The sequence below is a fragment of the Watersipora subatra genome, chromosome 1, assembly GCF_963576615.1.
Source record: "Watersipora subatra chromosome 1, tzWatSuba1.1, whole genome shotgun sequence".
In the NCBI taxonomy this organism is placed as follows: Eukaryota; Metazoa; Bryozoa; class Gymnolaemata; order Cheilostomatida; family Watersiporidae; genus Watersipora; species Watersipora subatra.
The window spans coordinates 54,114,690-54,129,276 of NC_088708.1; the positions used below are offsets into that span (position 1 = coordinate 54,114,690).

At 35.7% G+C, this 14,587-nt stretch overlaps 1 protein-coding gene across 1 annotated transcript in view; it reads left to right on the forward strand.

Moving 5' to 3' along the window:
* LOC137385857 (heparan-alpha-glucosaminide N-acetyltransferase-like) overlaps nt 1-14,587 on the forward strand; it is a 32,269-nt gene that overhangs the window by 2,846 nt on the left and 14,836 nt on the right. Inside the window, exons 2-5 of the mRNA XM_068072435.1 lie at nt 9,461-9,609; nt 10,961-11,106; nt 13,046-13,167; nt 13,985-14,066. Of these exons, the coding sequence (XP_067928536.1) occupies nt 9,461-9,609; nt 10,961-11,106; nt 13,046-13,167; nt 13,985-14,066 (499 nt within the window). The remainder of the gene's footprint in view (nt 1-9,460; nt 9,610-10,960; nt 11,107-13,045; nt 13,168-13,984; nt 14,067-14,587) is intronic.

A 14,587-nucleotide genomic window follows, 5' to 3' on the forward strand; every position in this document is an offset into this window, starting at 1 on the left:
CGCTCACTCCTCCAGCGTCGATTATGTGACTAAGAAACTTTACATAAGTCTTGCCGATGTCACATTTTGTTTCATTGAGGGTGAGCCTTGCGTGTTCCAGCCTAGCTAACACCAAGCGCAGATTTCTGTCATGACTCTTGGCATCAGCACCATGAACTAAGATGTCATCCATGTGACATATAACATTATCTATGCCTGTTGGTAACCCTGACATATCTCGTGAGAATATTTCAGGAGCACTGGAAATTCCAAAAGCTAATCTGTTATAACAGTACTGGCCGAGCGGTGTCAAAACGTTGTGAGCTTTCTGGAGCTTTCATCTAGATGTATCTGCCAAAACCCACTGTTGGCATCAAGTTTTGAGAATACTTTGCTGTTCCCTAAGAGAGCTACGCTATCATAAACTACTGGCATAGGAAATATTTCTCTTCTAACAGCTCTGTTTTGGCCAGTTGGGTCCACACAGATTCGTACTTTGCCTGAAGGTTTTAAAACTGGTATCATGCCACTGCACCAGTCAGTGGCCTCAGTCAGAGGTATGGCGCCTTACAGTGCCTCGCATTCCGTGTTCTCAACTCGAGTTGTTGAACTCGAGTTGCTGTTCAAAGAACTCGGCCTAGGTTTTTGATGAACTCGAGTTGTGTTACGCAAAACTAACCCGGGTTTGTAAAAAAAAGCAAAGTGAGTAATTGGGGTGTCTCATTTACAGAACTGCATTTGTGCATAATATATAAAAAAATTAATAATTGATTAATAGTAATAATTTAAATATATATATATATGCATATTTAAATTATATATATTGGTGATATTTGCGCATATTCATTTATCTATATATATATTTCTCAAAGTCCGTGTGTTGAAATTCCGTCTGTCTGTTGGAAGTCCGCCTATAGCTATTATTAGAACAGCTGAGCTTGACAACAATAAAGACTCAAATTCATGGCTTACTGTCATTGGAAGCCTAACCTTATTAACTAGCTTAGTGGAGTTTTCCATTGGCAATATGCCAGGCTACTAGCTTGAAAGGTACAGTTGTTTGACAAAGTTTTAAAACCTTTACAGTGGTTTTTATTTCTCTCTTAATTTAGTTCAACTACACGACATACTTCTCTCATGATATGTAGTTTGAAAGTTAGAATGGCAAATGTTGTTATATGTTAAATACAAATCAATTTTCTGTCCAAAGACTCTTCTATTACACGGGCAACGCCGGGTGGCACAGCTAGTATAAGTATAAAGAGACAAAAACAATTGTAGAATGTAAAAAGCAAACTAAAAAACAATCTATGTGGGGGCCAGGCCAGTTCTTTTTCAAATAAAAAAAAGAGTTCTCTTTCTAAAATCTGACAAGAAACTGAATGAACACCAAAAATGAACAATCATAGAAATTATGTCAACGACGTTTAATGATGCACCAAAAAAATTGCGCATAGAAAATATAGCTAGAGAAAATGAAATGATGAGTTGTTTAGTATGGCGCCTTACAGTGCCCCCATAGTGCCTCGCGTTCCATGTTCTCAAGCCGAGTTGTTGAACTCGAGTTGCTGTTGAAAGAACTCGGCTTGGGTTTTTGATGAACTCGAGTTGTGTAACTCGAGTTATACAAGTCGAGTTATATTTACAAATTTGAGTTTGTAAATGTAACTCCAGTTGTACAACTCGAGTTGCAAACTCGGGACACTCTAATTTGCCAGTAGCTTTAGTTTTGCAGTACATACATAGTTTAACTTCTATTAGCTAATGGGTGCCTATTGATGTACCATTGTTAATATAACCAGATCTACGGTTATGCTACTGTAATACCAGTATATTGCACCTTACTTTTACAAACTCGCATTTGTAAATACAACTCGAGTTACACAACTTGAGTTGAGAACACGGAACGCGAGGCACTGTAAAGCGCCATACATGGGGATATCACTCTTTGGCATACCTTCACCTCAAGCTTTAGTCTAGCTTTTTCTCTTAGAGGCAGTGGTACCTTCCTTGGTGTGAATATACAGACTGGTTCGCTCTCATGTTGAAGTGAGATTTTGTAACAATAACCTTTTAGAAGTCCAAGCCCTCTAAACAGATTTGGAAAATCAGTTCGAATTTCCTTTTGTCACTTCCAGTCGGTCTTTGATGTGACAAGTTCTTTCATTTGATAGTTTCATTTATGTGACAGCTCTAGCTTCTCACAGGCATGTCTACTCAGAGGCGAAACTGGTTGGTCTTTGATGACGTATGCTGTTTCTGTTAGAGATCTTTCCTTGTACATGTAAGTCAGCCGAGCCTTCAGGGTACCTAAAACAGGAAGTCGTTTGCGACCTGGTCTTAGTAAAGTAACATGTGATTTTTCAGTTGTTGGTCTTTCAGCCATGCCTCTTGATTGCCAATAATGGTACCATCGGCACCAGTGTCTAGTTTGAATTTGGTTTTATTTCCATCAACATCTACTTCAGCTATCCAGGTCTTTTCATTAATTTGATTTATACAGAGTTCTCCAGTCAACAAAAACTCTTGGTCAATCTTTGCAAAAGTTTCATGTATTGCTCTACTCCTACACATAGCCTGCTAGTGACCAAGCTTGCCGCAGTTTCTGCATTTCGCCTCTTTAGCAGGACAATCTCTTTTAGCATGAGATTGCTTTCCACATCGATAGCATTGGTTTTGGTGTGTGTTGGTGCTGAGCGGAGCAACTCAAGGCTGTTGTGTTTGTGAAGTGTATTGGTTATAGTCTCTCTCTTTGTCTTGTTGGTTGGCTAGGCCTCTGTCCTTGTGACGCATTATTTGACCTTTTTACTACAGCATGTCTTGTCTCAGGACCTGTGCTTTTTGCCACCGATTGCATGACAGCCGACGTAACCTCATTGCTTCTGCAAACCTTAACTGCTTCAGCTAGTGTCAAATTGTTGCCTTGAGAAATCAGTTTTTTTCTTACATTGTCATCGACAATACTTAGTACTATACGATCTCTCAACATCTCGTCTAGTGAAGCAACTCCCCTTGTAGTTGCAGGACGGTAGTTGTATGCACATTTGTCTGCCAATGAACGTAAGTCAGCATAGAAAGCATCAAATGGCTCATTAGGTAGTTGATTTCATACATTAAATATGTAATGCTCATGCACAATGTTTCTGTCGTCTATACAATACTGTTCAATAATATCTGATATAGTGTTGAGTGACTGGTCTGTTGTGTATTTATTGCTATTTTCAACTACTTTAGCAGTATATTCACTAATTGTATACAAGAGCAGGGCAGGCAGGTAATCTTCTTTCTTTTCTGAAAGCCTAGACAAAATGTAATATGACTGCTACCTGCTCTTAAAACGTCCAAAAGTTAAGCTCACGTTCACAATCAAGAACGGTTTCACCAGAAGGCTCAATTCTAGGAGCACTTTGTTGTATGGTAACAGTCTGTGGTTGTTGAGCGTTTTCTTCATCTCCCATTTCACAAATATATCGCTGCCACCATGTGTGAATATAGGTAGTGAAGGCGATGCATCTAGATCAATAATTAATAAGAGTGAATAGTGCGGCCAACTTTATTTCAGATCTCAACCGGAAGCCAGTATTCTCTAAAAGTAATATTCCTTGACTCGATCGAATAACCTCGTTATACAACAAGGTCTGCTGGTAGAAAATTCTATTTAAGCAGGTCAGCATTCTTTTTATCGTGTGGTAATGGCATTCAGCATCGAAACATATTTTAATAGTTTGCATCCACAAATGAAAATGTATTCAACATTCCATTTTGTCATCATCTCTTTCATTTTCTGATTCTAATGACATGACGCATTGCCTTTCAGCAGTTCAGAAAAGTTTCTCCTTTTTTGCTGTTTCCTTATCAATCACTACCAACTAGCTGATCTGCTAGGACCACAGTCTAGGATGGTTAGAGGAGATTTATTGTTGAAATAGCATCGGATGCAAACACTGCGTCACAACTGACGCACCTTTATCTAAGCTCACTTGCGTCACAGCATTAATCCTATTGCGTCTTTGATGCTCGGAGAATCTGTCATGAATATATGTTTACACATTACATTGGTAGTTTTTCACACCAAAATTATCTGTATAATGTAGATTTTGCAATGGCCGTATGAAATTTTGCGAACTTATATGCACTCTGGCAGTGCAGGCAAAAGCTGAGTACTCATTTCTAGGGCACTTGGCTCAAAGTCTTATTCAGGATTTTTCTGCTTTCACCAATTTTATTTTAATAAGCAAATAGTATCATTCAACTAGTTCAAAGAACCTTACCAAATCTTTGATGAATGAGCATTGCAACTTACCATGTACCACTTTTGTTTGCAATAATCAAGTTCACCCAGTCATGCACAGTTGCTGAATCTATGCATACTCTCTCATGTTTTGCAAATCCCTTCACTCCGAGATTGCCTAAAATGACAACATTGGTATGATTGCTGGTGTTCGTTCTCGACCAATAACCACTTTCATCTTGTTGATCAGCAAAGTTTACTGGCATCTGTTTTCAAGTTATTCTCGTCAGATCAAAAACAAATATTAGCTTCTCTAACTATAGTGTGAATCATGGAATCATAATTGATCAGGATACAAAGTAATGCCGGAATAATTTTGTTCTATTTATAGCCTTTGATAGTTTTCGTTACAATGTTGCAAGACACCCTTAATCAAGAGTCTATGGCAATGTTTTTCAAACTTCAGGGGCAGGCTGGACACAGTCCTTCTCTATATTTGACCCAGCCACTGCCTGAAGAATTGGTTGTGCAATTCAGGAGGCTTGTGGTAGATCTGTGGCTCAAGCAAGGGCATCATGGCTGAACTTTTGTGGAGTCAGTATTGGTGTAGTTGTGATTGTATCAGTTCTGGTGGGGATGCAATAATTTTTGCTGGTTGGAATTATACGAATATGAGTCAACACCCCTTATTCAGTTAGCAAATGCACAATCACCCTTTTTATTCCCACGACCAAACGAGCGGGAGCGAAGTTTGAGAGTTTTTATGATAAATGCATGTGCACACAACTTACCAAAATTATTCATCAACAATGAGACGAATCGTTGTCTCGAAATCTCATCAACAAATTTAACCATCGTTTTGTAGAGTCGTTAAAGTATAATAACGATACAAAACACATATAAGCCTATTTAAATATGTTAACAAATCTTTGAAAAGTGTCGACATATTCTTAAAACTTACCCATCTGATTGGATTATACACAAATAGACAGATTAATTTGGCCGAAAATCGTCACAAAACGCTTGAAAAGCTTGGTTTAATAAAAGTTAAGACCGGAAATTGAAACGCCGAGCGACAGAGAATAGAACCATCAAGTCGTACGCATTTCACGAATAATTATAAGTTTGGATGACTACAGAACAATGACTACGTAGTACAGATTGTCTAAAAATCTATATAAATATCACAACTTGATATTGCTAGCTATGACGTTTTGAAATGTAAACAAAGTTGTGCATTGGTTTTATATTATTACTATATTAATAATATTGGTTATTCTAATAATATCAGTGCATTTTACTTCTAATATTGGCCAATATTGCATTTCTCCTATTGCAGGGGAGAGATATAAACATATAATCTTTTCCTTTCATTATTGCTATTTGTTGTATATAATAGCACCTACACCCAGTACATTACAGCTATCATTGCAGTTATCCTATTGCACTGCAGTGCCATTTGACTGCTAATATTGCATTTCTCAACCATCAGTACCCTTTCTTTTTTTCCAATATCTCTTTGGTCGTGGGCTGTATGACAGTGGAATTTCTAGTTTAAAATATGTTGGAATTTGCTTTCAATTTAGATTGATTGTTGTGGACAACTAAATATATAAAGAAGAATTTTCTTAATACGGCTTTATATCAACTAAGGCCTGCTATGTAGCAAAAGAGCTCCATCATTTCTGAAACCCCTTTGTTGTCAAGATCGCTGAAGTCCAGACTTTATCAGATTGAGTTGGTTGAATTACAGAACTGTGATGCTTTGAAAAACGCATTCCAGCTGAACAGATTTAATGCTTTTTATGCTGCCCTCTCAAAGGACACCTACCCTAACATAAAAAAAACACAACAAATTGACACTTTTTTGGCATCACATACATCTTCGAACCCTTTCATGCAAAAAAAAACTCTTGAAAAATCCAATGAGACCAATATTGACAAATAAACATTTGGATCAGTGTTAGCGATGGGTTGTTATTGGAATGAAACCAACATTCAACTTCTTACCAGACCAATGCATGCCAACAGTCCACACCGATGAACATGAACAGGTAAGCTCACTTTTATTGCTTGAATTGATTATTCTGCGTATAAACAAACATCATAAAATCTGACTCATATTAAAATGTACCGTGATGTTTTCTTGCTGTATTACTTATTTAAGTTTTTTAGCCTGCTTGTTTTTTGGTTTTTAGAGGGAAGTTGAAGGAAGCCTACAGTGGTGTCTACTGGGCTAGCCAATGGAATCTAGAAAATCCTACCTACTAAAATCTTCATAAAGAAAATGCATGTTCTTTAAAGTTTTATTAAAAGTATTTTTTATATACGTGTTATATATTTCCTGCATTCTTTTATTTTGTAAATAACCTAAAAAGAATTATTTGATTTCAGAGAGGTTTATTTATATGTATTTGGTAGTGTCTGCATGTTTTCTGAAAGCAATATATCTTCTCATTTACACAATATTACACACTGTTTGCTTGAAATGTAATTAATGGCATTGTATCTCGACTACAACAGTTTGCTGAACTCATCTTACTTCACCTGTAGCCTAAAACTTATGCCTCACTAAATTGCCCAGGCTGTTATGTGATCAATTCATATCATGTTAGTTGGCCTACTATATGCTTCACATATACCAGTTTCTATCTAATGTTATATCATTTATATTGCTGTTATCTCCAGCTGCACTAGACAGTCAGTTGGGTGTATTTTACTTGAAGCCTCAGTTGACACAAAGCTTAGAAACCACCACTCAGTTGTCAAATTGCAAAATCTGCTTTGACAACTTAACTCAATTGATACATAGCATAGGCTTTACATTGAGACCAAAGCACATTCTTGTTATCACATAGATTTGCCTTTGAATCGGCAAGCCTGGAAATTCTGAAATTGTTTTGTAAATGAACAACTGTAAATAGGCGAAATTAAGATCAACCAGAACACAATAATCACTAACACAGCTTCCCTAACTCCCCCTCCCCCCCTTCCCGATTTTTTCCTTACTAGTTACTTTACTAGTTTACTAACTAATTTAGTTTTGTTCCACTATTATCACTAATTAGATTTTGAGAATAGTGACACCATTAGCCGTTTCTCATGTACCTGTTCATGTTAAAAATTGTAATATTTTTAAGCTATCTTCTTTGAATCTACACGTGAATCTCTATATCATGGTCCGTTTTGTGTTTTTTTTTATAATTGCTGCACTGAGCTCAAGGTTTTTCTAATACTGGCTACTTATTTCCATTTGGCCATCCACCTCTCTCAATTAAATGTTGTCAGGAAATTATTATTACCAACCTCTCATTGATAGCTACCATTTGCTCACAATGTTTAATTTTAAAATTCTTTGAGCGTTCTATGTCAATCTAATAATAGGCTGTAATAACATTATACTAGCACTGTAATAGCATTGAGGCTGTAATAGCATCTGTACCAGGAAAGGTTGAGCAGCCACACGCTATTCTGTGTGGCCTCGACAACACAGCTTCACTGGTTGCTGCGTATCAAAGATATTCAGGTGAATTACTCCTGCACAACCAGTATTTCCGTCTGACTTTACAGTTGTACTTTTTTCCGTCATATTGTTTTTTTTACATTTAGATACTTAGTACAGTATTGCAGATCATAATCACTAGGTGCACTTAATACAGTGCAGCTACTGTAGGTAACTATAGTTACTAAAGTTAATATACTATTTTGTTACTAATTTTCAATATGTACATCATTTGTATAAAATTTTGGACGATTTTTACCATTTGTTTTGCACTGTATAATTACAATGGTTTCTATACCCCTACATACGATTTTTTCACCATACGATGCCAACCTTGGAACGGATCAACATTGTATCTCAAGGGTGCACTGTACTGCCCGTAATTACAGGTTTTGTCATTCAGTATTTGATGATTTTACCCAGGTGCATCTAACAAGAGCTTCATAATTGGAAGTGCCATATCAACTGGTTCATAGGGTTTTCTGGTTTTGGATTAACAGACCTCTTTTATAATGATGTGTAACATCCAGTGCTGTGACATCCGTATTGCTTTTCCGACTGATGCCACAGATAGCATCACTAACTTGGCATTTTGTTAATTGCATGCGCTTTGATATTGAACTTTTGTCAAGTTTCTCTGATGGACAACAATATGCTAGGTGGTTTATTTTTGGGCATTCACAACATTGCTGGCCAGCTTTGCTATGATGATGGGCACCTGCACCAACATAACTATTTATAGCACCTGTACAAGCATAACTATTTATAGCACCTGCACAAACATAACTATTTATAGTACCTTCGCATCGACATGCAAGCATTGCTTGTGCCTTGCTAATCTCACATCTTTGATGTTTGTTGTTGACTTCAGCTATATAGCAACATTATGCGGTAAGTCTGCAATGAATGCATGTGCAACGGGCAGTCAACATTTATTTGTCATATTATTTTGTATTTAATGAAATGATAAGTATTTTAAATCAGCTAAAAATGTTTACCGACTCGTCAATTTGCTACATTCTGTTAAACATGGATGATGGTGCTGAGTGTAGATCTCGATTCTGTTTTGACACCTTCAGCAAGGTGTCACATAGCATAGTCGGCTTTGTCACCTCCGCTCAGTCATCACATAACATGATCTGCATTGACACTGTCGATAAGTTGTGGGTAGAAAGAAAAAGTTGAACTTCACCAAGACAAAACACAGAAATCTCAATGCATCTGTGATGTCTTGGAGCTGTGCTAGAAATAGTAGTTCTACAATTTAGAGTTTTAGACTCTAAACTCACCAATCTTGTTAAAATCCTAACAGTTTTGGCCGTGTTTAAAAAGTGAGTATTTGGTCCCACATCGGTGAGGTGCTGAAATTGGGTGTGGATGTTTGAGTCAGTAACACCAACTTTTGTGCTTAATGTTTTTCACTAGCAATGTCTCAACATATGCATTGTCTCTCAGACAAGCCAATAAATTTTGGTTTGTTAGCAAAATCGACCTGAAAATAGACCACCTGACTAGCCAATCAGAGCAATTAACATGAAATACAAATAAACAACAATGATGTAATGAAGGGGGTACGTATTTGATAACTCGATGTAACAATAACATATTTAATAATGGTTCACTTTCTCATATAGAAATACTGATTTTGAGTACCTTTTAATGGCAGCCTACAACTCACATTTATAAGAATTTTAGTAGAGTCAATATGACAAAGAATAGTTGCTAAGCATTTTTGTTTCATTTTTCAGATCTGTTGTTGTTGCTCACCCTGACGGCTGTTTCTTGTCACCATCATGATGAAATGGGTATTGATATTGCATTTTTGGAGATAAATATCAGAGAATATCACGGAAAAGGAAATATATCAGTTCTAGCTCAGAACACTGATTGTTACCAAGTAAGAACTCAAGCATGTCTGATTGCCTATTATCATATTTCAATTATATTCCCTTTGGTATGCTTCACCTTGTTTGTGCTCTTGGACTTGTTTAGCTTCGTTTTGTCATTTGATTAATTTGTATATTTTTCTTCATGCATATTTGAAAGGATATAACCGTATGTGTACAGCGGATTTTGGTTATGCATATTTTTATGATAATATGCCTAGCCAAAATTAAAGTAGCAATATGTTTTATTAATTATAAATCACAATAAATTAATATTTAATATTAGGTATATACTAAAATATTTTGAATGAAAGATTTTCTTTTTGGTGGCACGGACCTGTGTTATTTGTATTTGGCCATATGGAAATATTTGTAATCTTATCACTACTGCAAATATACTGACAATCGTTATTTAACAAGCATCAAATTCACTTCATCAGTCAATTTAGTTCAGTTGTTTGGTAAATAGTACAAGTTTTAGGTGAATTTTCTTATCTGTTGACTTAGATTTTGTATCAAATATTTATATAATAGTGAATGTCCGGCGTTGCACGTGTAATAAAAAACAGCTTATAAACAGTGGCAGGTAATGTAGTTGCCATGTATTTATTTTTTTCCTCAAAGATTTTCAGTAACTTAAGCTAGTAACTTAAGGTAGTCTAAAAGCTTTACTATAATAAGAGCCGTGCTTATAATCGTGCTCATAATCATTACAATACGCGTCATAACCCCTCACATAATCATGATCTTGAAGCGTGCAAATAGTAACCAATGGTATTTTCGCAAGCGCTCTAAGCGTGCATATTTTAACCACTAGTAGATAATTATTCGCTAGTAGGCCAGTTGGGCCCAAAGTGTATTGGATAGCACGCCTGTCTTCAAAACTGGAAGTACTGAGTTTAATTTCAGTGCGAAGCGGATTTTTCATTCCTATAATTTTGTCGCTATAACCGGTCACATGACAGACATCAGACAAACACTGAGATTTACATATAATTATATATATATATGTGTATATATATAGACTCATAGCCTTACTCTTCCCTGCTGCGAAATATCCATGAAGTTTATTACAATATGTCTATGTCTCTGTTTATCATGTCGAGTAAATAAATGCCAAAAGCACTCAAAAACGATTTATATTACTCCAACTTGGAAGACTATTATTATTATGGTCTTCTGCCTTAAATAATTTTGAGAGTCAGTGCTTTGTCTGTAAAAGTATCCAGTTAGTTTTTTTGATTATAATCAAAAAGCCAAAAATGCATTATACAATATTGACTATATTTAATACAAAATATCTGTATTTAGCTGTAAGCTTGATATTATGTTTTTACATTATATATTGCTGTCTTTTTATAGTGTTCGTACGTTGAGATCGGAACTCTCCCAGCTACTAATGGTGATGCCATAAATGTGACACTGTACGCCAATCACACAACGGTAATCAAGTTGGTGGAGATTGAGAAGAATGAAAACAAGAGTAGCTCTGTACCTCTCTGTACTCTGTAAGATATTTCTAGTACATGTAATGGTGGATTTAGATTCTTCCCTGGTTGTGTAAGAGAGAAAGAATGATAAGAACATTGAATTTTCTGATTTTTCGCAGTTGACGAACGTTTTGAGCTAAGTGTTTACTAACAGTCTTTTCGTGGTTCTATAGCTTTAAATTATCCACATTGGAGTACTGATTGTAGGTAATGTTACCTCCTTTACGAATAACTAAAGTTGTCCACATTTGAGTACTGATTGTAGGTATTGTTACCTCCTTTACGAATAACTAAAGTTGTCCACATTTGAGTACTGATTGTAGGTAATGTTACCTCCTTTACGAATAACTAAAGTTGTCCACATTTGAGTACTGATTGTAGGTATTGTTACCTCCTTTACGAATAACTAAAGTTGTCCACATTTGAGTACTGATTGTAGGTAATGTTACCTCCTTTACGAATAACTAAAGTTGTCCACATTTGAGTACTGATTGTAGGTAATGTTACCTCCTTTACGAATAACTAAAGTTGTCCACATTTGAGTACTGATTGTAGGTAATGTTACCTCCTTTACGAATAACTAAAGTTGTCCACATTTGAGTACTGATTGAAGGTATTGTTACCTCCTTTACGAATAACTAAAGTTGTCCACATTTGAGTACTGATTGTAGGTAATGTTACCTCCTTTACGAATAACTAAAGTTGTCCACATTTGAGTACTGATTGAAGGTATTGTTACCTCCTTTACGAATAACTAAAGTTGTCCACATTTGAGTACTGATTGTAGGTATTGTTACCTCCTTTACGAATAACTAAAGTTGTCCACATTTGAGTACTGATTGTAGGTAATGTTACCTCCTTTACGAATAACTAAAGTTGTCCACATTTGAGTACTGATTGTAGGTAATGTTACCTCCTTTACGAATAACTAAAGTTGTCCACATTTGAGTACTGATTGTAGGTAATGTTACCTCCTTTACGAATAACTAAAGTTGTCCACATTTGAGTACTGATTGTAGGTAATGTTACCTCCTTTACGAATAACTAAAGTTGTCCACATTTGAGTACTGATTGTAGGTATTGTTACCTCCTTTACGAATAACTAAAGTTGTCCACATTTGAGTACTGATTGTAGGTAATGTTACCTCCTTTACGAATAAATAAAGTTGTCCACATTTGAGTACTGATTGTAGGTAATGTTACCTCCTTTACGAATAAATAAAGTTGTCCACATTTGAGTACTGATTGAAGGTAATGTTACCTCCTTTACGAATAACTAAAGTTGTCCACATTTGAGTACTGATTGTAGGTAATATTACCTCCTTTACGAATAACTAAAGTTGTCCACATTTGAGTACTGATTGTAGGTAATGTTACCTCCTTTACGAATAACTAAAGTTGTCCACATTTGAGTACTGATTGTAGGTATTGTTACCTCCTTTACGAATAACTAAAGTTGTCCACATTTGAGTACTGATTGTAGGTAATGTTACCTCCTTTACGAATAACTAAAGTTGTCCACATTTGAGTACTGATTGTAGGTATTGTTACCTCCTTTACGAATAACTAAAGTTGTCCACATTTGAGTACTGATTGTAGGTAATGTTACCTCCTTTACGAATAACTAAAGTTGTCCACATTTGAGTACTGATTGTAGGTATTGTTACCTCCTTTACGAATAAATAAAGTTGTCCACATTTGAGTACTGATTGTAGGTAATGTTACCTCCTTTACGAATAACTAAAGTTGTCCACATTTGAGTACTGATTGTAGGTAATGTTACCTCCTTTACGAATAACTAAAGTTGTTTTAGTCAGAGGATATCACGTTTCTTTCTTTAAATAATATTTTTTGACCATTTTGAATCAGCAATGAAGATGCATGACTCTGTATTGACATGGTATGTAGATCATCTTGTCACATAAGGTCATTAGGTTCATCTAGCCATCCCTTGCAGACAGAGCATTCTTGTACAAGAGCATGCCTTCTACAAGCTCATAGTCAGGTCTCCTGATGATACCATTCACAATGTCTCGTGTCAGATTATTCCCTACGTTTCATCAGAAGATGCATATTTACGTGAGTTTACCTCATTGAATCAGCGCAAGGTTTTTTCTGTGTCTATGACAAGATAGATGTCAACCGTTATAGCAGACGAAGCGATCGCAGTAGACATTGTTTTCAGCAAATGTGTTGGCAAGGTTTGCATGTACATATAGTAGGCTTTTGTATTATGCTATGATTGGTTTCGTGGCTATAACTACGGTAACACTCCGGGTTCTATCTAGTCATTATTGTCTGTATTTTTGTGCAGATTTGCTACACAATTGTTTGGTTTGTTGTTCTAAAGCCTTACTACCAATCTACTTCAATTTATGTTAAAGTTTTTCAATCTTTCTCTTCAGGGAGGTTAAAAAGTATAACTATATGTATAAATCTCAAAGTTCGGGTGTACTTCAGTTTGTCCAGCTATAGCTATTATAATATTGGAATAAAGAATCCGTAGAGCAGAAGAGTTGATGTTCGAACCTCCTATTCGCCAGACAAATACCTTACCTATTAAACTATGCGAGATTGATGGATTCATTGGGCGATATATGTCACCATGTGGGTGAAAATACGCTACCACTCTCCGTTACAGTGCAATGTAATTTTATGCTTGCTCTCACGGCTCTTATTAGTAAGCTTACTCAAATTAGCCATTAGCAATGTGCCATCTTAATAGCAAGTGGCAGGCAACTACATTACCTCTCACTGTTTATAAGCTGATTTTTAATACCCGTGCAACGCCAGGCATTTTGCAAGTCTAGCATATATATAGGCCACCTTTTTGATATGGACATTTTTTTCTGTTATTTATTTCCTTTATTCTTTTTTATCAATTCTTTTTTTACAGCAATTCTGTTCCTGTTTGTTACCCTCACCGGTCTAGCTTTAGTCTGGACTGTCGTGTGGATCCTCTTTAAAAAGCTCTACAGGTATGTTACTAGCTCTACTGTATGTCAACAGTTTGACCATGTGATCTAATGTATGATGCATTAGCAGGTGTTCTTCTTTCTCAAAATTCTATAGTGTTTGGAAGTGCCAAAAAAGGTTTATGAACATGACACACTGTAGTGTAATTTACAAGGCGATATATTTAGTGATATATTCCAGTTTCCCAAACAATATTTTTAAAGCATTAAAGATAAATAGAGGAAGTCATGTCAATGCTATATATTGATATTATTGAAACAATTTATTTAAATTAACTTTATTTAATATTTATAGTAATGAAATAATTTATGTAACTCTACACTGATTTGTTTTGTTTATTGACTATGTTATCCGGATATGCAAAATTCACTACATATACTTTGAACATTAGATTGACAATAATGTTTTTTGTGTAAATTTTTTTAGATAAAATTGTTAAGATGTGATAATTGAAATTTTGCTATTCTGTGTTGTTGGAATGTCACGTTTTTGCAAAGTGCTGAAGGTGGCTAGGGAATACCGT